General features: G+C 42.2%; 2 protein-coding genes across 7 annotated transcripts in view; both read left to right on the top strand.

The window, feature by feature from the left end:
* Positions 1–25,384, top strand: part of LOC115049994 (protocadherin alpha-C2-like) — a 59,130-nt gene that overhangs the window by 17,450 nt on the left and 16,296 nt on the right. Inside the window, exons 1-2 of one of the 6 annotated variants that reach the window (XM_029512677.1) lie at positions 20,346–23,049; positions 24,806–24,813. The exons of 1 other annotated variant lie outside the window; for it this stretch is intronic. In XM_029512677.1, coding sequence (XP_029368537.1) covers positions 20,493–23,049; positions 24,806–24,813 — 2,565 coding nt within the window. In that variant the 5' untranslated portion in view covers positions 20,346–20,492. Of the gene's footprint in view, positions 1–3,621; positions 6,040–6,679; positions 9,097–20,345; positions 23,052–24,805; positions 24,814–25,384 lie in introns of those variants that run through there. 4 more of the 6 variants (XM_029512679.1, XM_029512680.1, XM_029512675.1 and 1 more) reach the window with 4 other exon arrangements.
* LOC115049995 (protocadherin alpha-13-like) lies at positions 194–2,572 on the top strand. Its single transcript, XM_029512682.1, has one exon. It carries the CDS (start codon positions 194–196, stop codon positions 2,570–2,572), a length of 2,379 nt encoding a protein of 792 aa, XP_029368542.1.

Genomic DNA, 25,384 nt, shown 5'->3' with positions numbered 1-25,384 from the left:
GACCGCCTGTTTTTTGTGGGCTCGGCGTTTTCAGTCTCCTCCTTTCTGAGAGAAGCTCAGCAGAATGCGAGTGCTTTGTGAGATACACGGATGTTGATGAAACGCAGACGACTTAAATGGACTGGACTGGAGTATTGTGTTGCGTTTTGTGGAGAAATATTTTTGCGTTGCGTCTCTGTCTTTGAAAGCAGCGATGGGCATCGTAAGGAATAACGAATTTCTGTGCTGGCTATTCCTCCTATTTTCATCTGAATGGTCTGCAGCTCAGATATCATACTCCGTTTCCGAGGAAGTGGACAAAGGAACAGTGGTGGGGAATCTCGTTAAAGATTTAAATGTTAACGTTCGAGACCTGCAAACCAGGAATCTGAATCTCGTATCTGGACACAGTAAGAAATATTTCGAGCCAAATGTTAAAACGGGCGAGCTTTATGTTAATGAGCGAATAGATCGCGAGGAGCTTTGTCCTGACATGATCAAATGCACGTTAAACTTAGAGGCAATACTGAGTAATCCGATGGTGCTCCACCGCGTTGAGGTAGTGATTGTTGATTTAAATGATAACGCGCCTGTCTTCGTCGAGAAGTTACATTCACTCAATATATCTGAATCTTCACCGACTAGTGAACGTTTCTTACTCCCATTGGCTGTTGATGCAGATACAGGCAGCTATTCAGTAAAGACTTACAGGCTAAGTCCAAATGAATACTTTTCCTTAGATGTACAGAGCAGTGAAGATCACAGTGCATCAGCTGAGTTAGTGCTGATAAAACATTTGGATCGAGAAAAGCAAGCTGTTGTTAAATTAACACTAACAGCTTTGGATGGAGGCAAACCACCCAAAACTGGGACTGTACAGATACATGTGAATGTTCTTGATGTCAATGACAATACACCGTTATTTAGCAAAGCACTTTACAAGGCACGTGTTAATGAAAACGTTCCAGCTGGTTCATTTGTAATTCAACTTAATGCCACAGATGCTGACGAGGGGGACAACGGGAGAGTCATTTACTCCTTTGTTAAACGCGCAAACTTCAATCCTGCAGACGTGTTTCTTATTAATGCAGAAACTGGCGAACTAACTGTTAAGGACAATTTGGATTACGAAGCACAGTCAGCTTATGAAATTCATGTTCAAGCAACAGACAGAGGTTCATCCCCTCGGAGAGCAAATGGGAAGCTGTTGGTTGAAGTACTTGATGTAAATGATAATGCCCCAGAAATATCAGTGACGTCACTCATGAACCCAGTAAAAGAAGACGCTGACATCGGAAGCGTGGTCGCTTCAGTGACAATTACTGATAAAGACGGAGGAAAAAATGGCCAAACTAATTGTAAATTAGTTGGTCCTGTGCCATTTAAGCTAAGATCAAACTATAAAAATTATTACTCTTTGGTTGTTGACCGACCACTGGACAGAGAAAACGGTCCTCTTTACAATGTCACCATAATGGCGACTGATGAAGGCACCCCCCCTCTATCCTCCAGCAGCGTTATCACTATTCAAGTTTCTGATGTCAATGACAACGCACCCCTTTTTCTCGAACCTGTGCTAAACGTTTACGTTAAAGAAAATAGTCCAACAGGAGCTCGCATCTATACAATAACTGCAGCCGACTCTGATATAGATGAAAATGCCCGAATCACATACTCACTTTATAGAAATTCTAAAAATATCCCCATAACTTCTGCTGTAAACATCAACTCAGAGACAGGAGACATAGTCAGCCTGCAGTCTTTTAACTACGAGGAGTTAAAAACGTTTCAGTTCAAAGTTCAGGCCACTGACTCTGGTGTTCCTCCGCTCAGCAGCAACGTGACTGTGAACGTTTTTATCCTGGATGAGAATGACAACAGTCCCTCGGTTCTCGCTCCATATTCTGAGCACGGCTCCGTTAACAGTGAGACCATCCCCTATTCTGCTGAAGCGGGATACTTTGTGGCAAAGATCAGGGCTGTAGACGCAGACTCTGGATACAATGCGCTGCTTTCTTATCACCTCTCTGAGCCCAAAGGAAACAACCTCTTCAGGATCGGAACCAGCACCGGGGAAATCCGGACTAAGAGGAGAATGAGTGACAATGACCTGAAAACTCACCCCTTGGTGGTCTTGGTTTCTGATAACGGAGAACCCTCCCTGTCAGCTACAGTGTCTATTGAAGTGGTGGTGGTTGAAAGCGCAGCTGACATCCACACTCAGTTCAGACATGTTCCCCTAAAGGAGGAGACCTTCTCTGATTTAAACCTGTATCTGCTGATCGCCATTGTGTCGGTGTCAGTCATCTTTCTGCTGAGTCTCATCACTTTAATAGCAGTCAGATGTCACAGGACAGACAGCAGTTTCAGCAGGTACAGCGCCCCAATGATCACCACCCACCCTGACGGGAGCTGGTCTTACTCCAAAGCTACTCAGCAGTATGACGTGTGTTTCAGCTCAGACACGCTCAAGAGTGACGTAGTGGTTTTCCCCGCCCCGTTTCCACCTGTAGATGCTGAACTGATCAGTATTAATGGAGGAGACACTTTTACCAGGACTCAGACTTTACCGAACAAAGAGACGGTGAGTTGATGATAACTTAACGTTTAATGTGGGTATTTTTTATGACGTGAGGTTCGAATTTAGGTAATTGGATTATCAAATCTGGGACATTTTTTACACTTGATTGTTCTATATATTTTATGTGTTGTAATTGCAACAGCATGGCGGCATAGTGGTTATGTGGTCAGGGCCTTTCTGTGCAGTTTAATATTCTCCTCGTGCTTGCGTGGCTGTTCCTGCGGGTAGTCCGGTTTCCTTCCACTGTCCAAAACATTCATGTCTAGGCTAACTGGTTATTTGGTGACTAACTTCCATGCTGAGTATGAGTGGTTCTTCGTCTCTGTGTGTTGGCTCTGTGATGGACTGGCGACCTGTCCAGGGTGTATCCCGCCCTTGTCTGGTGTGAGCTGGGATTGGCTCCAGCTCCCCCCGCTAGAAATGAATAGGCAGTAGAAGATGAATGAATGAATGAATGTAATAGTGATAGAAACTTTGGAGAATAAAGATTAAAATAATGAAATAGCTCAGCACGTTATTGACTATGATTCTGTATTTTGGAGAATGTGTGTGACATCAGTCTAAACTGTGGTTGTGTAGTGGCAGATACATCACTAAGACACATTTGACCACTGACCAGCGACATCTGACGCTGTCCATGGTGCTGAACTCTGTCAATGCTTTTCCCGGCTCGCTTTAATATCTTCCCTTCGCAGCAGACTATGGTAACATTCTCATAAACCTTTTCCCTGATGCCATAAAACTAATTAACCATATTTACCTACATGCCATAAGCTCCTGTTTGGTAGTAAACGATGTTTTATACAATTTCTTAATGAAATTGATTCTCCCACTGCTTTGCGTTTCTACTCATATAGTGGCAATATAGGTGGATAAAGTGAAGGTGCCTTTGTACATTAGCTCCACAACAACGGTTGGTGTCGCCGGAGACCATATATTTTTGTGTAGCACAGTCTTCCCAAACTCCTCCTCTACGTGCGAAAAACAGCAGTCCACGGCTGCTTTGTCGGGAAATACACAAATGGTCATACGAGAGGGGGCTTCGTGTTTTATGCATTCACATGTTGGAAAAATATTGTTTCGTCTATTCTGTGTCAGCGATGGGACTTGGCGGAATCACAGTCGGGATTTGGATACAGATAATAGCTTTGCTTTATTTGTGTGATGAGTCTACGGCGCAGCTCTCGTTCTCCGTTTCCGAGGAGGTTGACAAAGGAACGGTACTAGGAAATCTCGCAAAGGAATTACACATTAACGTTCATGAACTGGAAAGACGGGATTTACGAGTTGTCGCTGGGAATTCTAAGAAGTACTTTGATGTGGATTTAAAAACCGGAGCGTTATACGTTTGCGACAGGATCGATCGAGAGGAGCTTTGTCCAAATACGGAAACATGTGCCCTGAATATAGAAGCGATTTTAAGCAATCCAATGCATCTGCATCGCATAGAAGTGCAGATTATTGATATTAATGACAATGCACCGTATTTTGACGAACGGGAAAAGACTTTCAATATATCAGAATCTTCATTTACCGGGGAGAGGTATCTACTCCCGATAGCAAACGACGCAGACACTGGGAGTAACTCGGTAAAGACCTACAAGCTGAGTTCTAATGAGTATTTTTCGCTGGACATACAGAGCGGCGGACAGCACAGTGAGTCTGCTGAGTTAGTGCTTCAAAAATCTCTCGATCGGGAGAAACAGTCCGTTATCCACCTTACTTTAACCGCTCAGGATGGAGGAAAACCTGCTCGAACAGGGACATTAAAAATAGCGGTACATGTTATGGATACAAATGATAATGCTCCGATATTTAATCAACCTCTGTACAAGGCCCGGGTCACTGAAAACGCCCCATTTCAGACATCTATTTTGACTGTAAGTGCGACAGATTTAGATGAGGGGTTAAATGGTGAGATAATTTATTCATTTATTAAGAGGGGCAATTTAAATCCTGGAGTATTGTTTACCATAAACCCGGACACAGGAGAAATAACCGTGACAGGAGGAGTAGACTATGAAGAAAATATAGCATATGATATTCGTGTACAAGCAAGAGATAAAGGTACGCCTTCTCGGAGTGTTCATGGTAAAGTGTTAGTGGAAGTAAGTGATGTGAATGACAACATACCCGAAATCATTATTACATCTATTCTGAGCCCAGTTAAAGAGGATGCTGAAATGGGTACAGTTGTTGCTTTGGTGACCGTGTCTGACAAAGATGGAGGAAATAATGGTCTCACGGACGTTAAAATTCTTGGCTCTGCGCCATTTAAACTTAAGCCTAACTATAAAAATTATTATTCGTTGACAGTTGACGGCTCTCTTGACAGAGAGATTGTTTCTCAATATAATGTCACCATAATAGCCACTGATAGAGGCGCCCCGCCTCTCTCCAGCACGAGTGTTATTGCTGTTTACATTTCTGATGTCAATGACAACGCCCCTCTATTCTCAGAGCCTGTGATTAATGCATACGTGAAGGAAAACAGTGCAGTAGGAGCTACTATCTTTACTATAACAGCAGCTGACCCGGATATAGAAGAAAATGCAAAAGTATCATATTCGTTATTAGACAGTACATCAAAAACTATTCCATTAACGTCGATTGTAAATATCAACTCAGAGACAGGAGACATAGTCAGCCTGCAGTCTTTTAACTACGAGCAGTTAAAAACGTTTCAGTTCAAAGTTCAGGCCACAGACTCTGGTGTTCCTCCGCTCAGCAGCAACGTGACTGTGAACGTTTTTATCCTGGATGAGAATGACAACAGTCCCTCGGTTCTCGCTCCATATTCTGAGCACGGCTCCGTTAACAGTGAGACCATCCCCTATTCTGCTGAAGCGGGATACTTTGTGGCAAAGATCAGGGCTGTAGACGCAGACTCTGGATACAATGCGCTGCTTTCTTATCACCTCTCTGAGCCCAAAGGAAACAACCTCTTCAGGATCGGAACAAGCACCGGGGAAATCCGGACTAAGAGGAGAATGAGTGACAATGACCTGAAAACTCACCCCTTGGTGGTCTTGGTTTCTGATAACGGAGAACCCTCCCTGTCAGCTACTGTGTCTATTGAAGTGGTGGTGGTTGAAAGCGCAGCTGACATCCACACTCAGTTCAGACATGTTCCCCTAAAGGAGGAGACCTTCTCTGATTTAAACCTGTATCTGCTGATCGCCATTGTGTCGGTGTCAGTCATCTTTCTGCTGAGTCTCATCACTTTAATAGCAGTCAGATGTCACAGGACAGACAGCAGTTTCAGCAGGTACAGCGCCCCAATGATCACCACCCACCCTGACGGGAGCTGGTCTTACTCCAAAGCTACTCAGCAGTATGACGTGTGTTTCAGCTCAGACACGCTCAAGAGTGACGTAGTGGTTTTCCCCGCCCCGTTTCCACCTGTAGATGCTGAACTGATCAGTATTAACGGAGGAGACACTTTTACCAGGACTCAGACTTTACCCAATAAAGAGAAGGTAAGGGTGATGTAAAATAATATTGAAGGAATCAAATGATTTTATAATATTTAGCTTATGCTGATTTTATTCCTCAACGAGATTTCTATACAAGTGTCATACTGGAATGGACCCAAGCCTGAAATCTGTATACTGTGGTGTCCTTTACACTTACGTAGTTGTGTGTGACCCAAGTCTGAATTTGCATAACGCCAATTTAAGATTATTTTTCTGTGCCAATATTCTGAGACAAACATTTTCAACATAATGACTTTTTCCCTCTGTAACTTCTTGGTCAATCACGTTAGTTATGTCCAGCTTTTACACTCTTGCTCATTCCTCTTTAAATGCTAAAGATTCCTGCTGGAAATTCCAAGTGATTGTGTTTATTTTTTCATTAAGTCAATAGTTACTTCAATTAACTAATAACACTTAAGACCTTATGACTTTATCATCTTTTGTCATTTCACTTCCCTAATTTCAATATTACCACAAGATGTCGCTTTCATATCACAGAGCTGAAAATATTTTCCTCTTTGTGGCTCCTCCTTTTTTGCCTTAACGAGGGTTTTGTAGTTCTTTCTTTGTCGTGGCAGTACTTGACATCCTCGCTGTAGTGTCGGACTCCGGTGTAGACAGAATTACTAAGCAATGTTATCAGATTAAATTTTTCCGACTTAACTTGTCTAACAGGTTTTATACAGGATGCAACAAAGGAATTGTGTCTGGAATTGGATTTATTTTTTGTTGCATACATCTCACATATGGAGTCTCGCAGCTGCACAGCTTGTGTATTCTGTTACTGAGGAATCGAGCCCGGGCACCATTGTGGATAATTTGGCGAAGGATTTACATTTAAATGTACAAGGACTGGAAAACAGAGGGTTTCAGATTTCCGGACCTAATGCGAGGTATTTCGAAGTAAATGTGAAGACTGGAATGCTTCTGGTGAAAGACAGAATAGACCGAGAGGAGCTCTGCTCTCGAAATGTTAAATGTTCTCTGGAAGTGGAGGCCATTGTCAACTCACCGCTTAATCTCTATCGCTTTGAAGTTAACATTTTGGACATAAATGATAATGCACCCTCTTTTCGGATTCCGGGAATAGTTATGAATGTGTACGAGTCAGCCTTCCCCGATGAGAGATTTACACTCCCAAAGGCTTTCGATGCAGACATCGGTAGTTATTCGGTCAAGGGCTACAAGCTGAGTCAAAACGAGCATTTCAACCTGGATGTGCAGAATAGTGGAGAGCCGACTATGTCTGCTGAAATGGTGCTTCAGAAAGCCCTAGACCGCGAGAAACAGGCAGTTATCACACTAACACTGACAGCGGTAGATGGAGGAAAGCCTCCTAAATCAGGCACGTTACACATCACCGTTAATGTTCAAGATGTAAATGACAACGTTCCGGTTTTTGACAAAGCGCTGTATAAAGCCACGGTGCCAGAAAACACACCGCAAGGTGCGACCGTTATTTCTGTACATGCTCGGGATTTAGACGAGGGTCTTAACGGAGAGATACTTTATTCTTTTATCAACCATGACAATGATAACAATGTCAACAAATTTACAATTAATCCCGTAACTGGGGAAATTACAGTAAACGATGAATTAGACCATGAAAAAAACAATGCGGTTGAAATCAGAGTCCAAGCGAAAGACAAAGGATCAAGTCCGAGAGCATCTCATTGTAAAGTCCTAGTTGAAATTACGGATATTAATGATAATCCACCAGAAATATCAGTCACATCTTTAGTAAACGTCGTGAGAGAAGACGCAGCTATAGAAACAATGGTTGGACTTATAACAGTGAGAGACTATGACGCAGATAAAAATAGTGCAATTCAGGTTAGAATAGTTGATTCCGTGCCGTTCGTCATTAAGAACACATACAAAAATCATTATTCTTTGTTCGTAGACCGAAGTCTCGATAGAGAACAAGCTTCTCAGTATAATGTCACAATAACAGCGACTGACGAAGGGGTACCGCCCCTTTCCAGTACAACTGTTATTACAGTCCACGTTTCTGATGTCAATGACAACGCACCTCGTTTTAAAGAACCAGTGATAAACATTTTTGTAAAAGAGAACAGTCCCGTTGGCAGTGTTATCTATACCATGTCTGCCGATGATCCAGATGTAGATGAAAATGCAAAAGTAACTTTTTCAGCAGTGAATAATCATAAAAAACATTTCATGGGCTCGATTATAAATGTAAATTCAGAGACAGGAGACATAGTCAGTCTGCAGTCTTTTAACTACGAGGAGTTAAAAACGTTTCAGTTCAAAGTTCAGGCCACAGACTCTGGTGTTCCTCCGCTCAGCAGCAACGTGACTGTGAACGTTTTTATCCTGGATGAGAATGACAACAGTCCCTCGGTTCTCGCTCCATATTCTGACCACGGCTCCGTTAACAGTGAGACCATCCCCTATTCTGCTGAAGCAGGATACTTTGTGGCAAAGATCAGGGCTGTAGACGCAGACTCTGGATACAATGCGCTGCTTTCTTATCACCTCTCTGAGCCCAAAGGAAACAACCTCTTCAGGATCGGAACCAGCACCGGGGAAATCCGGACTAAGAGGAGAATGAGTGACAATGACCTGAAAACTCACCCCTTGGTGGTCTTGGTTTCTGATAACGGAGAACCCTCCCTGTCAGCTACTGTGTCTATTGAAGTGGTGGTGGTTGAAAGCGCAGCTGAAATCCACACTCAAGTCAGACATGTTCCCCTAAAGGAGGAGACCTTCTCTGATTTAAACCTGTATCTGCTGATCGCCATTGTGTCGGTGTCAGTCATCTTTCTGCTGAGTCTCATCACTTTAATAGCAGTCAGATGTCACAGGACAGACAGCAGTTTCAGCAGGTACAGCGCCCCAATGATCACCACCCACCCTGACGGGAGCTGGTCTTACTCCAAAGCTACTCAGCAGTATGATGTGTGTTTCAGCTCAGACACGCTCAAGAGTGACGTAGTGGTTTTCCCCGCCCCGTTTCCACCTGTAGACGCAGAGTTGATCAGTATTAATGGAGGAGACACTTTTACCAAAACACAGACTTTGCCCAATAAAGAAAAGGTGAGTTATTGTTTGCACTTAGCTTTCTTTCTAAAAGTTAAACTGTTTTATATTTAACTGTATGTGATCTCTCACAAAGTACTGGCAAACTACATATTTTGTAACATTTGCCACACAGACATAGAAGAGTTTCCTACTGCCTGATTCTTCAGTCTATGTTGGCTGCCTGGTTTGAATATATACGCTGTCCATGGTCCTGAAAGTGCAAGGGCCTGGGTACTTTGTTACATTAGTTGGTCTAACAGAGGGTTGCCGCTTTCTTTAAAGCAAATTCAGCATATGCAGGACATCTTTTCATTGTTGGACTTAATGGAATCAAACATTAAGCACTGCAGAACTTGTTAGCGGCTCGATTAAGCACCTGGGTTTTCCTTTCCAGGTCAGGTAAACTCACAAGAAAGAAGCTGTATTTTTCATTCTAAGCAGCCACATCATCAGTACCATGCCTAAAATAACCCATTATGTGAGTAGGAAATGAATACAGATGATAAATTAAAATAGGACAATGAATTCTTATTTCGTCTCTTTCTGAGTATTGTTACTTGCTTGTCTGATAATGTGAAACTGATTTAGTAAATTCTGACTAGTGCTGTTTCCAAAGCAGAGAACAGAAATTAAAAAAAAAAGAAAAAAGAAAAGGCGCTGATGACGACACGTATGAAATACTCATTTGCCCTCAAGGAAAATATTCTGTCTATCCATGTCTGGATAATTTTTCTGATAAAAGAAAGTTTTACGTCCGGCATTAGGTAGACATTATGTAAAAGTCTAAATGCAAAAAAAAAAAAAAAAAAAAAAAGAGTTTGTGCCTGCTTATTATGCATCAATTAATTGCAAATTATTTTTGTCCCTGCTGGGACACACATTACAAAACATGAGTCTGTTTGGCAAGTACAGCTGTTGGTCAACAGTTGTGCCTTTGGCATGTTTTCATCTCATCCTCTGAAATTAAACTGCTTCTGTACACTTTTGGAGTTTAGCATGAGTTACTGTGGTCAAATGCCAGAGCAAGAAATCAATCATCACGATAGGACCTAAAATCCTGGGATTAAACCTAAAATTGTTACACTGATGTCAATTCAATTGTGCAGGCCTCTAGACTGAGGCAAAGAGCAGCACGTGAAAATGGAGTGGTAATATTGCTAAAATTACAATTAAAAAATATATTTTTACCTCACATCAACACATAATGTAAAAATTCTAAAAAATAATAACACTCCTTGCAATAAAATAAAGTTTGTGACATTTTAAAAGAAACCTATGGTTTCCAATCCTATCCTAAAGAGCAGTAACAATAGACAGTCAATTGACTTATCCAATGTTAAGTGGACATTTCTAGCACGTCACGGAATAGCAGTTAAAATTCATACCTCAATATCAAAGATTACGCATATTCCAAAAAATTAGTCTGTTAATTCATACAAATATGCAACTCATACATTTATGCAAGTGTAAATCATAAATGTACTAAACAGCTCCCGAAAGGCCGCATATAAATGTAAAACATCGATGGTGCATATAGAATCAGGTTAAATGAGAAAAAAGTATGATTCCTGACTCATTTTATTTGAGGAGTCCTGGTTGCAAAACTCACCGTTCTCTACTAACTGCTTCATATCACATTCCTGCCCAAGCATCATAACGTGAGTATTCTGTTAATGGAAAACTGGAACAGCTGAGCATATTGATACAGGCGATCGAGTGCCAGAACTGTGGCTCTAGGTATAGAGTGATAAAGCTATACTGCCATCCCACATCTCAGTGTCAGCATATTATTTTTTAGCAAGGCAAGGAAAAAAGCTTTAACGTCTTCCCCATCGGTTAATGGCACTTAATAATCTGGTTATCTCATAATAATGATGCAAGAAAACAGGATATTTCTAATTTTTCTACTCAGAGTAGCAGACTTCAGCAGTTTAAACACAAAGGCTGTATTTCAAGAGGTTGGGATTGTATCCTCACATTTGGTTAAGAAGAATTAACTAAAGGTGTATGAATAAGGTTTTGTACTCACTCCCAGTAAGAGGTTCAACGAAGGCCTTGCAGACGTTGACTTCAGGCTGAATAAAGTTGTATCCGGCTCCACCTGGAGCCACAGCAACTTGTTTCCATAGCAGCAGCACCTGCCGGAAATGCGTCAAAGCCTGCAAGCAAAAGAAAAAAACAAAACGTAGCGACTGAGATTTTAGACAACCGATGGAATTTTGAATCTTGCTACGATCACATAAACGGCATTTACCGCGTTGTCCTTTAAATTTGATCTCAGGTCGAGTTTCTCTGCAATAAAAGTACTTCCGCAGTGTACCGACTGCTAATTTCACATTTTGGCTAAGTCCATATTTTGTGGAACAGGCTGACGGATATTTCAACGGCGGAAGTCAAGCCACCGGTGTGTTTGAGAGCTTTGGCCATATTAATACCGGCATTCGTCGCTCATTTGACTACGCAGCCGTGGTAAGTGGAAAAGCATGAACTCAGAGACATGTTTATCTCCTCAACATGATGTCTTAATGGTTAAGTGTGACAGAAACGCTGCGTTTCGAGTGGAATTCGCGGGCTTTGGCTGACTTCGTCGTGAGATGGCGGCCGGTTCACTGCGCTCTGCTGCCTCTGCTGGCTTCCGGTAACCAAAGGGGAGTGTTTGGGTTTCACAGGGTCATATAGTCTAGGGTGGGGGTGGGGATTTAGATTTTGTCGTTTTACAGGTGTCTCACACCGATTTCAATTTTTCCTCTTTCGCTTGGTTAGTGCCACCGTTTGTCTAGAAAAAAAAAAACAAAAACAAAAAACAAAACAACAAAAAAAAAAACGCTGTTGCTTTCATGTGACATCGTGACATCATCATGCGTCTTCGCCGCAGAAAGTCGTAAATACTGCTAAGCTCCGATGTAGTGACCTATGTTTGTGGCTTTGTGATGGCAGTTAGTTTCCATAAAACCTCATGTTGGCAGGATCTAGATTCGAACGAATCGTCCTTTGTGTAATTGTACTGGCAATTATTCATCTGCCCGCCATAACAAATTATTATTATTATTATTATTATTGTTATTATTTATTTTTGTTTGCATGTTTAATCTATTCAAACATTTTTCTGGTTGCACTTCATATATCTTCTATGTTAAGGGGTACTAATTTCTTCCATTCCTGAATCCAAACTACCTTAAATCAGGTAGTCTATTCATGGACTCCAGCAGAAGCAGCTTCTTGTAGCTCATTATCCTCTTAAACTGCTTTCTCTGCCTGCATGAAACATGCTGGCATGAAACTTTAAAGTTTCTGATTCAGTTTGTGTTGTATTTGGTCCAGATATTGGTGCTAAGGGCCCTGGCCACATCACTTAATGTCTTTATCAGAGCCTGTTTAAACCTGACATGGAAAAGTTTGATATTATCTAGTTAAAAACATCTATGACTGCTGTGACGTTCTCTTTTGTTGTGTCCCAGTAACCTTTAAGTGAGTAAATAAGCCTATAGATGGGGCCTTTAATTCTCTCAGGATTGGATCAAGGGTTTTCCTCAACAAATTATCCATCTTTTCATTTTCATTTTTTTCCTTCTTCTTACTGAACAGCTTAAATTAAATTCTTGCAGTTAACTTTTTCTACTGAGATATTTCCATCAACATGTAACGGGGCACACATGATCCTACCTTTCAGAATCTCATGAAACTTTGAATTCTCTTCTCTTTGTTCTTACAGCTGTACATTCTACCCAGTACTACTACTATTTTGATGTTTAAATTTGGATTTTTCTTCAGTTATGTCAAGTACCTCTGACTTAATATTTTAGGTGTGAGGCAGTGTACTTCAAGACTTCAATGTAAAATGTGGTTATGCTTTAATAGGGCACTATGTGACTGTGTATTTTTTTTCTCTGTTGTAAAAATAGGATACAGGGTCAGGGTTATTCAAAGAGGTGTATTTAGAATCTGTTGTTCCTTTTTTACATTTTTTATACCTTCAATCTCTTTTTTCTTTGCAGTGACAAGGCATAGCTACACCGTATTATTTATCTCTTTCTGCACCATGCTTTCAGTCCTTTTTCCCATACCCCTCCCCCTCTCCTTCACCAGTGCTCTGAGAAGGGGAGCAGCTGAGAGGAATAACAGGGAATTAAGGTCCATCTTTGCAGACATGTGTGCCATCAGTCTTACTGCGCTGTAAACAGAATCAATATATTTTCACTAACATCTGCAATGCTTGTACAGAGCAGAGGTCACTCTGATCTGTTTATGCCAAAAAAGCAGAAGCACATGGAGTACTCTGACTAAATTCATCAGGGGGTAAATCTAATTGTTATTGTATGTTAGCATGGCATTTAATTCATTTACACGTGCTTAGTAATTATATTGCTGCTCCTAACTGGGGGAGCGTGTCCCGGGGAGGACAAGACTGTGTTGCTGTGGATCTATGATGCTTTGAGTCATCCAGACGAGATGACCTCATTTCAGGGAGTGGTCCAGAACAAACAAGCATGGCTAGATCTGTAAAAACTATTCTGTGGTTGGTAAAGTGTGAAAGAGACTGAAGAAAGGCTCTCCTTGCTCTCGGAAAGACTTTGCATGCAGCAAGCGGTGCTGCGGCTACTTAAAAGCTTAGAAGTGGGTCAGCTCGTGATTTAAAGATGGCAGCGCGCTACACGCACCATCTGACTGAATCTGTGTTTGGCAGCAGCCTCGTCCTGCACCCAGTTCAGCTCCTGTTAAATGTGCACAGGCTCTCCGTATACAGTGGCTTCCGAGACTATGGCCGAAGCTGACTTTATGGGTAAAAGTACTGAGCGTAGGTGTTCAGTGTACTGCAGCTCTCTGCTCGCTGTGAGTGAGGAGGGGGAAGGGCAGGTAATTTTCCGCTATCTCTGCAACAGCAGCCGCAGGGCGCTTCAGCACCGACGAGGAAATGGCTCCGCTCGGACCAGCTCTCCCTCCTGCTCCGCTCTGCGGCTGGGCGGGGCCGAAAAAGCCTTATGTCAATCACAGCTCAACCAGTTGGGCGGGGCAAAGAGTGAGGGTGGATGAAGAGGAGAGGCTTTTATCAAGGCAGCCATCAGAATATTATGTGTAATGTCACAGTATGATTTTTATGCATTGCAGTATTATGTATGAGTGGAATGGCTTGCTGTGTGTGTCTAAAGAGGGCTGCCACGATAATAATATATGCTACGCATTTAAGATGTTGTGAGAAAGCTGTAGCTTTGTGCCACAGGATGACGATTTCAGGGTTCTGACTCTGCCTCTCTCTGTTCTGCAGAATGCACTGAATTATTGATTCTGCAGTAGCCCTACATTTTCCTGGTTGAGCCACCCAGCTAAGTGGTTCACAGTGTATAGATTGACATCCTACAACAGATGTTTTCACCTATATCATGTAGATGTGAAGTACACAGATGAGTTCAATTGATGGGCCAAAAGCATTATTTTTAACAGTCCTCTCATGTTGCTTTTAATATAAGGCGTATTTGACGTAAAATGTATTTATTTCTCTTATCAGTTTATCTTTTCATGCCACGTCTTCTGCACTTCCTGTTTTTCCTCTTTACCAGGGTGTGTCCTTTGTGATTGTGAGTTAGCGCTGCTGCTGCCAGGGGTTACCATGGAGACTGTTCTGAGCCATAATGAAATGATAAAGTAGTCTGTTTCCAGGGAGCTGCCAGTATATACCCACCCCCACCCAGACATCTATCCCAGCATGTGTTGTACACACAAACATGAAGGAAGCAGGGTGGGAGGTAGGAGAGATGGAGAGAGAGTAAGAGAGACACAAAGAGAAAGATGCAGACCATAGATGTACATCATCTTGGGCAGAAATGCCAAGTCAGACAATGAGGAAAAAGTGTAAGATTAGACAGTCAGTTCTAAAATGGGAGAGGGGTTTTAGAGGAAATCACAAATCCAGCAGCAGAACAAGCCTTTGGCCTTGAGATAGCAAGAAACTGGAGAGTCTGAAGAGGATTTTGGGAAAAAAAAAAAAAAAAAACAAACCCAAATACATCGCTTTGCAGAGCTGAGTAAGAATATCACAGGCTCACAATTAGTTACAGATAAAATGAAAAACTTATCACTCCCTCACTTCCACCAACCCATTCTCCACCCATGCTCCCTCTTAGTGGCATTGGGATGTTGTTGCAGTCATTAGATTAGCTTTGTCATGCTCTGAACCACGGGTTGCATCCTCTCCCATCCAGCAAGTATACAAAGCCAGGGCATCCTAAGAGGGAAGTATCCAAAGCCTGCCTGCGTTTCCTGATAGCTTTGTTCAGTGCCACAACAAGAATCTGTTTGATTTATGCACAGGCTGAACTAGGGCAACCAAGGAACTGTTTAACCCTTGCAGGGTCCCAAAGGGAGGGATTTATGCTGCTTTTAGCTCTCTCATGCCCTTTATGTTTGAAAACAAGGTACACAAGGGATCAACACAAACATACTCAGAGAATTCCTCTCCACCCGCTTACTGTGTCCACCTGAATAAAAGGATTGCGGTTTCCATGGGTCTTTTGTTCTAGGGATTTTAAAATAGGAGAAGTTTTGGTGCATAGAACTTTCTTACAGTGCAATATACAAATATTCTCCATTCTGTTTTGATGATACAATTTACCAGTATGAAATTTGTATTTGAGGATTTTTTTTCACGTCATATTAGTAGGAAAAACAATGTTGTCAAATAAGCACTGCATTCATCTAATTTCTTTCCCCCTCTTATGCAGATGTGTGTATGATATACACATCTATGCAATCATTCATTCATCTTCTACAGCTTATCTGTTCCCGGGTCCTGGGGGGTTCTGGAGCCAATCCCAGCTCAGGTATTGGGTAAGGGTGGGGTACACCCAGAACAGGTTGCCAGTCCATCGCAGTGCCAACATACAGAGACGAACTACCACTCACACTCGAACTTAGATCTGCAGGCAATTTAGAATCACCTGAACCTGAGCATGCGTGTCTTTACAATCTATATGAAATTTATTGGCTTAACAAAGGCACACATGACACTGACAATGCAAATAATACTATTAGAATGCATTATATTGATCTTTCTCTGCTGGAGCATTGATATTATACATTTGTTTATCAATTGCTCTTGCTGTTGTGGATGTGGGAAAAGAAATATCGCATCCTGATTTCTCTGACCTCCTTCTCCTCTTCTGTCTCTCTTACCCTGCTTTCCCCTCTCACTATCTGAAACACATACACACAGTTATAGCTGGGATTATCTGTTCCTGCTTTGGCTTAATGAGAAAGCCTGCGTGGTTAGTGGGGTGATGATCACATGTCTAACCTTTGTACTACCTTTTTCTTCCAACAGAGGGACCAATTTCACTGTCTCTCCCACCTCTGCTCTATCCTGCTTAGCCTGCCTCTCCCACTCATACAGACTTGCTTTTTGCAGTGCTATTGGTACTGGCTTAAAGCTTTCATTTTACCTTTTCTTGGGAACCTTTTCTTTATCAAGCCATACCTATAACCTATATTCAGTAGTTTAAAGAATTATCCATTCACAGACTTTTGTGTTATTTCAGTTCAGTTTTACTTTCGTAATTTTGAAAGCACATTTCCTGACACCACAGATGCTGCTGCCCACCTGCCTAACAGCCTCCACTCATTTCCAATTTTTTTCCCCTCATTTTACTCTATAAATAAATAAATTTCATATGCCAGTGATTGCAAGGCATAAAATGGCACTAAACTAAAGCACTGTGGTATAAAATTTAGAGAGGAAAATAGCTAATTTAAAACAAAAATCTTTCACCTCTTCCTGCACATGCTTTCAAGTAAGGCACATAATGAATATTACTTAAGAAGTTTTACTAAGAAGCTGTATTCTTCTATTGAATGCAGTCAGGGCATCTTTTTGCCAAAACCCTTGCTGTCCCATCCAATTTAAGAATTAAAGTAAACAGCAGCAGAAGATCTTTTGTCATTCATTCAGACAAAATAATTTTACCCTAAATTAGAATTTGTGTTTTTAGTTGCATTCTACATTACCTTTATGTGTGCCTACAGACGTAGATGGTCTATAGTTCATATGACTGCCATTTTGGGCAGTTTGTGTTGTGTGAGGAAATGATTTAAAGAGTTCATGACAGCCAAGCCATGGCCCCTTTCACTGTGTGTTTCTCCTGTTAGCTCCCTCACTAAAATCAGGGAAGAGTCTCCATAACAGGGTCTTAGGGGAAATAATATGAATGGGTTTTAGAGTGGCCGCTTACAGTATTAATGAGGATGAGTCTTAGTGGAGAGAATGTTATTAATATGGTGGCCATCTTGCATAATTGATTAAATGAGGGGTGCTATTATTCTGGAAGGGAAAAGAACACATTTCAATTTTTAAAAATCTGAATCATCTTTCTTCAATGTATTGAATATATGTAATACCCTGGAAAACTACTGTTTTCCTCACCCGCTTTTTTCTGTTGGTGTTTTGTTGTTTTTGTCAGTCAAGAGGCATGAACTCTTGTGTTTCCACTTAAGACCCCAATATGCCCCCCAGCCAGTCCTCAGCTGCAACAGCAGAGGTCTGACTGAGGCGCAGCTGGAGACACTCCAGAGAGGAGTGTAGGAAAGAGGCTATTAAGGGGGGTGAGAATATGAAGGGGCTGGATGGGGGTTGAGAAAGCGAAAAGTAAATGTCAAGGTCAAGTAAATGAATTGACAAGGAAGTGGAACGAATTTTTGCCAACCAGCAGTTTTTAAGACAAGATACACAAAAAAATAAACAACAATTAGGCTATTACCTCTTTGAAATCAGCATTTGTTGATGCATAACAGACATCTGTCTGCATGTGGAATAATGGTGATAACTTTATTTGCAACACCCTTGAGTGAAAAAATGAAATAATCCCCAGCTCAGCGGCGGGTAATTAACGCTAAAACAGATGGGTCTGAAACAGGTATAAGAGAGTTGTTATGATATGAAGTACATCAGATGGGTAAAGGGAGAAAAGGGAGGTGGAATGGGTGAGATGGGTGTAAAGGTCAGGTGTAACTCCAGCTCTGGGTTTGTTGTTAAGGAGAAAAGCATTGCTTGTTTTGTCATTTTTGTGTGATTCCCAAATGCAGTGGTTCAAACCTCCCACCAGGGAAATCTGGTAAATGTCACAAGGTAATGTGATGGACCTTACATGTGAGACAGTTTGCCTTGGTTGAAAGAAACATTGCTATCACTGCATCTCAGTCAGATAATAATTCAAAGTGACTGAACCTTCATGTGCCTTTTAAAAGTTTCACATGAAGAAATAGCCCTAATTATCTTATTAGCCAGTAACGTTAAACATGCACACCTTTCTTATTATAGCCTCCTGTAGATATTGCTGTAAGATAATGTGCCTTTTGTATGTGAAAGAGTATGTGATGTAGGCCTACAGAATTGATAAGCTGCCTTCCTGTATTTGGCTGCTTCTCCAATTCTCCATTTTGCCACCTCCACTCTGTATCTACCCATCCACTAGCAGCATGCGAGTGACTCACTGTCTTCTCTTTGTCTCCCTGGTTTCCAAGAGCTGTCAGTGCCGTTGGCTGACCAGGCGTGGGTGAGAGTGGCGGGGGGAGAGAGAGGGAGGGGAGATAATGTGGGTGGGGGACGGCCATTTTGGCCCAGTGGCTGGGGTGAACTGAGATGGCTCAGGGTCTTGTAAGGCTAATTCCGCACAGCACAGTTTGTGTAAAGAGTGAGGATGGATCACACTAATACTGTTTTAATGTGTTTTATCATTCCTGCGAATATTTTTACATTTATATTATTTGTGGCTTTTCTCAGCACCCATCTTGCCTGAAGCTTCAACAATGAATTCAAGATGACTGTTTATCAATTTTTCAGAAAAAAAGAATACCCTTTCTCTCTATCATGTTGTATGTAGTTTAAGGATCACCTATTAAATCAGAGATTAATTGATATACACGGGCACTGAGACCTGAGAAAGCAGACAGCAGTTGTTGATTTGGCTGTCCATGTCACAACCTGCTACATAACACAGGGGTAGTTCCACCATTTGCAATTTACAGAAACAGCTTAGTTTTTCCAAGACCACAATGTGTGACCAAGTTGTCATACAATCTGATGTAATTTGGCTGCTGTCTTCTAATAAAATTCATTGATAGAAACCCAGATTAATGTTTCCAAATATCATTCAAAGATATACAAGTGCATTGTGTGTACCCATTAGGCCTACTGTCTGTGAAGAGAGGCCACCATTGGATTTTAACCACATGTGGAGAAAGGTCACATCTGGAGCATTTTCCCCAATCACCACCACAGTCTTTGTGTGACAATACAAAGGGCTCTGTAGCAACTGTGTGCAGTGCTTAAGTGCAAAGTATAGTCAGCTTGTAACAAAGTGACATTGTGAAAGAGAAGAAAATGTACTTGTGCTGACCAAAGTCCCCTCTATCTAAGCACCTAACACTTGAACAGTCACAATTTGAACAGCCAGATTCTTCACTATTGGTCTGACATTTTGGATTAAAAAAAGCATAGAACAGCCTCAAGTATACTTACAATACCGCAACCCAGTTCACCTATCACTCCCCCTTATTCACATTTCTTTTGATGCAGTACAAAATTGAATGTAACAATATTGACAACAACAACTGACAAACGTACCACGGACGCTGAACAACTGAGTTGCTGCAGACATATTTGACAGTTTATTTGTTAGCTTAATTTTCAAAATGAATCAGATATCTGTCTTGCTCTTTGACTTCATGACTCCTGGGTAATTGTTGGTTTGCATCACTGGGGATGCAATCTCAAGGCTGGTTCATAAATCAGTTTGCCGGCGCACAATGAAAAGGGCGGTGGCACTGACAAAAAAAGAGGGGGGGGCGAGTGTGTCGAATTCATTTCACCGAAAACACTGTGCAGCTGGCATTTGCTGCTCCTTGTGTGCATCCATACACGTAGATTGGTGATAACACTTCGCTTTAGGTTTTCCATCTTTCGAGTGTTTTTTTTTTTTTCCTTTCTTTTTTTTTTTTTTTTTTTTTTTGGCGGGGGGAGTTGTCTTTTTTGATAAAAGATCTTGCATGATCGGTTTATCCGAGGTGCTGAAATGCAGCCAGTATCGTTAGAGCGAGTGGCTCCCCCCTCCCCTTTTGCTCACAGACACCACGACCACAGCAGAGAGAGGGAGAGAGCGAGACCAATAGGCAGCATCAGTGGAAGGAGTCAGCCTTGCAAGGAGCATAGAGAAATTCAAAAAAACACACAGACAAAGGAAAACATGGACGCGAAGGGGAGAAATCCCTTCAGACAGGCACCAGAGAGGATGCGGTGGTTGTTCAGCACATAGTCAGAACTATGCACGGACTATTCCCTCGTTTTTCATGAGGCGGGTGGGGACGCACAGCAAGCTAAAAAGGCGGAAAGATTTCTCCAACCCGTCTGCAAATTCTGCCTGCCTGCGATGGCTGTGACGCCGCGATGCTGTTACAGTATAAAGGAGTATGTGCCTTTTTCTTTATATTTGCTTATTTTCGTACTCAGTGGCCTTATAAATGCACAAATTCGATACTCCATTCCAGAGGAGCTGGAGAACGGCGCACAGGTCGGTGACATTGTCCGGGATTTGGGGCTGGATCTGAAAAAACTTTCCACCCGACGCATTAGAATCACATCGGACAGTGGACGAAGATATTTCACCATAAACCACAAAACCGGCAAGCTCGTGGTGAGTGACCGCATTGACAGAGAGACAGCTTGTGAATTCAGTGGCACCTGTTCACGTAACTTGGAGGTGGTGTTAGAGAATCCACTGGAGGTGCACAACGTGGAGGTGGAGATCTTGGATGTAAACGATAACGTTCCACAGTTCCCTCGAGATGAGTATCAGCTGGAGGTGTCGGAGTCCGCTCTGACCGGGTCACGGTTCCACATTGAGGGAGCTCAGGATGCTGACGATGGCTCCAACTCCATCAAGCAGTACAGACTCAGCCCCAACGACCACCTCACTCTGGACTCCATTAAGCCCTTTTCCAGTAATAAGCACATTGAGCTCATTCTCAAAAAGCCCTTTGACCGCGAGCAGATGCCCTCTCATCAGCTAATCCTGACAGCATTGGATGGAGGCACCCCACAACGAACTGGCACAGCCAAAATCAATGTTCGTATCCTTGATGCCAATGACAATGTGCCTGCATTTGACAGCTCCGTGTACAAAGTAAAACTGTCTGAAAACTCTCCAAAGGGTGCACTTGTGATCAAGCTAAACGCAACAGACCCTGATGAGGGCTCGAATGGAGAAGTATTTTACTCCTTCAGCAGTTACACCCATGAGAGAGTCAGACAGATGTTTACCATGGACACCGACACTGGGGAAATTCGGGTGAAAAACACCATAGACTACGAGGAGACAAATTCATACGAAATGTACATACAGGCAATGGACAAAGGGCCGACTCCTGTAGCAGTGCATTGTAAAGTAGTTGTAGAAGTTTTGGATGTCAACGACAACATTCCTGAGATTGTACTGTCTTCCCTATCGAGCCCCGTACGAGAAGATGCCCGGGCCGACACTGTTGTGGCTTTGATCAGTGTGAATGACCGTGACTCTGGAGCAAACAAACAAGTAACCCTGGAGATCATGCCTCATTTGCCTTTTAAGATTAAGTCCTTCCGGAACCACTATACCATAGTCACATCCGCTTTCTTGGACCGGGAAACCATTTCATCTTACAATGTCACTGTTAATGCAGTGGATGGAGGCTCTCCACCATTGTCATCTCAAATGACATTCAAGGTGGAGGTTGCAGATGTCAATGATAACCCACCTCGTTTTGAGCAGACATCATACACTGTTTATATAACAGAGAACAATGCTCCTGGTGCACCACTATGTGTTGTTAAGGCAACAGATGCTGATGCTGGAGAGAATGCACGCATCACCTATACTGTCCTCAATGACAACAACCACGGTATCCCTGTTGCCAGCTATGTCAACATCAAACCTGATAAAGGTGAGGCTTATGCCTTGCGAGCCTTTGACTTTGAGAAGCTGAGGGAGTTTCACTTTCAGATTAAAGCCCAGGACAATGGAGTGCCTCACCTCAGTCGTGTGGCCACAGTATATGTTTATATCATGGATCAGAATGATCATGCACCCAAGATAGTCTACCCACCTGCCAATGGGAGCCACACAACAGAGATGCTAATGAAAAATGCTGAAGCAGGAGTGTTGGTTAGCAAGGTGACAGCGTGGGATGGTGATGCAGGGCAGAATGCTTGGCTGTTCTATACACTGGAGCAGACCAACATAGACATTGACCTGTTCAAGGTACACGAGTACACGGGTGAGATCCGCACCACAAGACGTGTCATTGAGGACAACTCCACTTCCTTCATTCTGAAAGTGTTGGTACGTGATAATGGCCTGCCACCACTTTCTTCCACTGCTGCCATTCACGTGTACGTGATGGAGCTGCCCCCAAAGTTGACCCCAGACCCTAAGCGCATCATCAGGCCCAACAGCCCCTTAATGTTTTCCAATGTCACCCTCTACCTCATCATTGCCCTGAGTGCCACGACTTTCGTGTTCTTGGTCACCGTCTTTGTGTTGGCCATTGTTCGTTGCCATGCGTACTGTACCCAACCTGGCTCCTGCTCCCCATGCTGTGTATCCAAGAAGAGTGCTCCAGACGGGGGCACCACAGTGGGTGCTGCAGCAGGTGGAGGAAGAGCTGCAAGTGGAGGAGGTGGCGGGCAGCCAAACAACAATGTGGCCCTGCGCCGTGACCTCAAAGTGGAACCACACTACATTGAAGTGCGGGGAAATGGGTCTTTGACCAAAACATACTGTTACAAGACATGCCTGACGGCCACATCAGGAAGTGACACTTTTATGTTCTACAACACAGGACGGCCTCACAGTGGCACCTGGGGTTCAGGTTACGTTACCAGCCACAGTGGACAGAGCCAGATATTTGTACGGCGTCTCAGTATGCCAGATGCCTCTGCCATACAGGTGTGTGTCTGGTGTGGTCTCTGTTTGTTATTTCAAATTCACTCACATCAAATGGCACAGACAACACATGTTTTGGGAGGAGAATTCTGAGTTACTTTATGGTTCAGCCTTTGCTCCAGGGTGGTGTCTTTTTGGATCACAGGTGACATGTATAGCTCTTGACCTGTTGAAGAATTTTCATCTTGTGTCTAATAATTTAAAAGATCCATAGTTTCATTACATAGATTGTCCTAATTATGAAAAGGAGCATAATAATGTTAATAATAAAGAATTTCTATGAGTTTAATTCAAGGCAGAAAAATGATTGTGCCATTCCCAGGATTGGGTTAATTTCTCTCAATATGATGAAGATAGAAGTTGAACTTTTTTGTTGATGGTTGCATTATTACTTCCACTCATTGGTACTTTGGAAGTTATTTATCTTCAGGTCTGTAAGTTGACAAAAGAAATAAGCGTGGGTAGCTTCTCTGAGTTTTGTATGTTTTCTCAAGTGGATGTGTGCACTTTGATTTTATGTGGAGGCTAGTGAATCTCTGTGTCAGTGTGTGTTCTGTGGTTGTTTAAAATCAGTTCTTTGGGTATTCAGGATATAGGGTATTACGTTGCATCTGTCCACCAAAGTTGTGCACACACTGTAATGAAATTATTTAAAAAAAAAAAAAAAACACCTCTCTTTTTCTCTGTCTCTGTTTCTTATAGCCTAGACTAGTAGATTTCAGTGGCTCATTCACCTATGACACCACATGGCAAGTGTTATTTGTCTGCTGTGGGCTGTGTGCCACAGTATGCAAGTCCGTGCAGGTCCAGAGGGCATTCACTGGTCATTTCTATAGAGCCTTTGCCAGCTATGAGGACCACCAGTCCCACTGCACCAAAATATCCTCTTCCAGTCACGTACATCCTTGGCACTGAAGGCTAAGCCAGAGTTTGGGAATCGGTGAACAAGCCAGTAATGAGGCAGAGACTGTGTGTGTTTTCAATGGGGATTTGATACTTTATTTTAATGTTTGCATTGCATAAGGTTGATAGTAAGATGTATAAGTTGTTCACGCCATCTCTCGTTGTAGTAACAAACCATATTCAAGCAATGACCCAACAACATAATCTTAACTCAGTCTGTCCGTGGAGAGCAGAAAAGGATATGGGAGAAAATAAATGGTAGACAGGGGAATAAAAAATGTTAGAGGTATTTTTACTGTTATCACTAGACATGTTCCTCATTAAATGCCACTCATGTTTGTTCTTGCTATGTAATTAATTGGCAGCAATGTGTTTCTAAGTGCTGTGCGTGGATTGGCTGGCTCTGTGTCGATGAGGCAGAGGATGAAAGGTGATTGGATGCAGTGTTGATGGTGGAGGTGTGAGCTCTGTATCCATGCTCGGGCTGTTTACTCAGAGGGGGAGGGATAACTGAGGAAAAGGGGAGAAAAGGGCCAAATGGAACACTATTTCTTCGCTGATTTACAGTGTAGAGCTAGGGAAAGATATGACACAACAAAGACCTGTGGGAATATATTTTCATTTCTCTGTTCACATTTAATTTGGTTTCTCTCCTTCAAATGATGAAAAAAAATTATAGTCTTAACATGTCAGAAATTCCTCTTTCTTTTTTCTTTTTCTTTTTTTTACTTCTTTGTTTTTGTTAACTTTTTTGTGCAGATAGGTAAATTAGTTTAGCCTATGTGTCTTTTTCTGGGATTATATTTGGCTGAAGACATATTTCGGTTCCAATTGTTGATATCTGCTGATGGATGCTGAAGGTCCCTATGTGCAAGTGTGTTTCTTAATTTTGCCAATTTAGACCATACAGCCAGGCAGACCACTGTCCCATCGACCACTGCCATTCCTCAAAAGACCACAAAGATTTTACAAACACACAGTCTTTCTCTTTTTCATTTATAGAAAATGTGATGATATTCTTAATGGGTTTTTTCTGTTTGATCCTCTTCCCTCCTATTCTGCACATTATAAAATGCCATACTACTTTTTCTTTTACCAACAATCTTGTCACTGATTTGTTTTTTGATGAGTTGGTGTCTTTAAATAATAACAATAATCAAGGTTACCCATAGAATCCCAGTAGACATTCTGCACTATTTGAAGGACTCCAGGAGGACTACCAGGCCCCACTCATTAAGCACAACTATTGGATTTCAAGTGTGATGAATGCCCACTGCAGACTCATAGAGGTCAATGCAGCTTCAGCAGCAAGTGAACATCTGTCATATTTGAAAGGAAATGGGATTGCAAATATATCTCTTATGAACTGATGAACTGCATGGACAAGCAGGGAGAGTTAGTATCCTCCGTCACATTGGTTTCAGTCTGTCAGTATTTTC

The sequence above is a fragment of the Echeneis naucrates genome, chromosome 10 (assembly GCF_900963305.1).
Source record: "Echeneis naucrates chromosome 10, fEcheNa1.1, whole genome shotgun sequence".
In the NCBI taxonomy this organism is placed as follows: domain Eukaryota; kingdom Metazoa; phylum Chordata; class Actinopteri; order Carangiformes; family Echeneidae; genus Echeneis; species Echeneis naucrates.
Note: the sequence above shows the minus strand (reverse complement) of the source record. Positions and strands in the feature narration are given on the sequence as shown.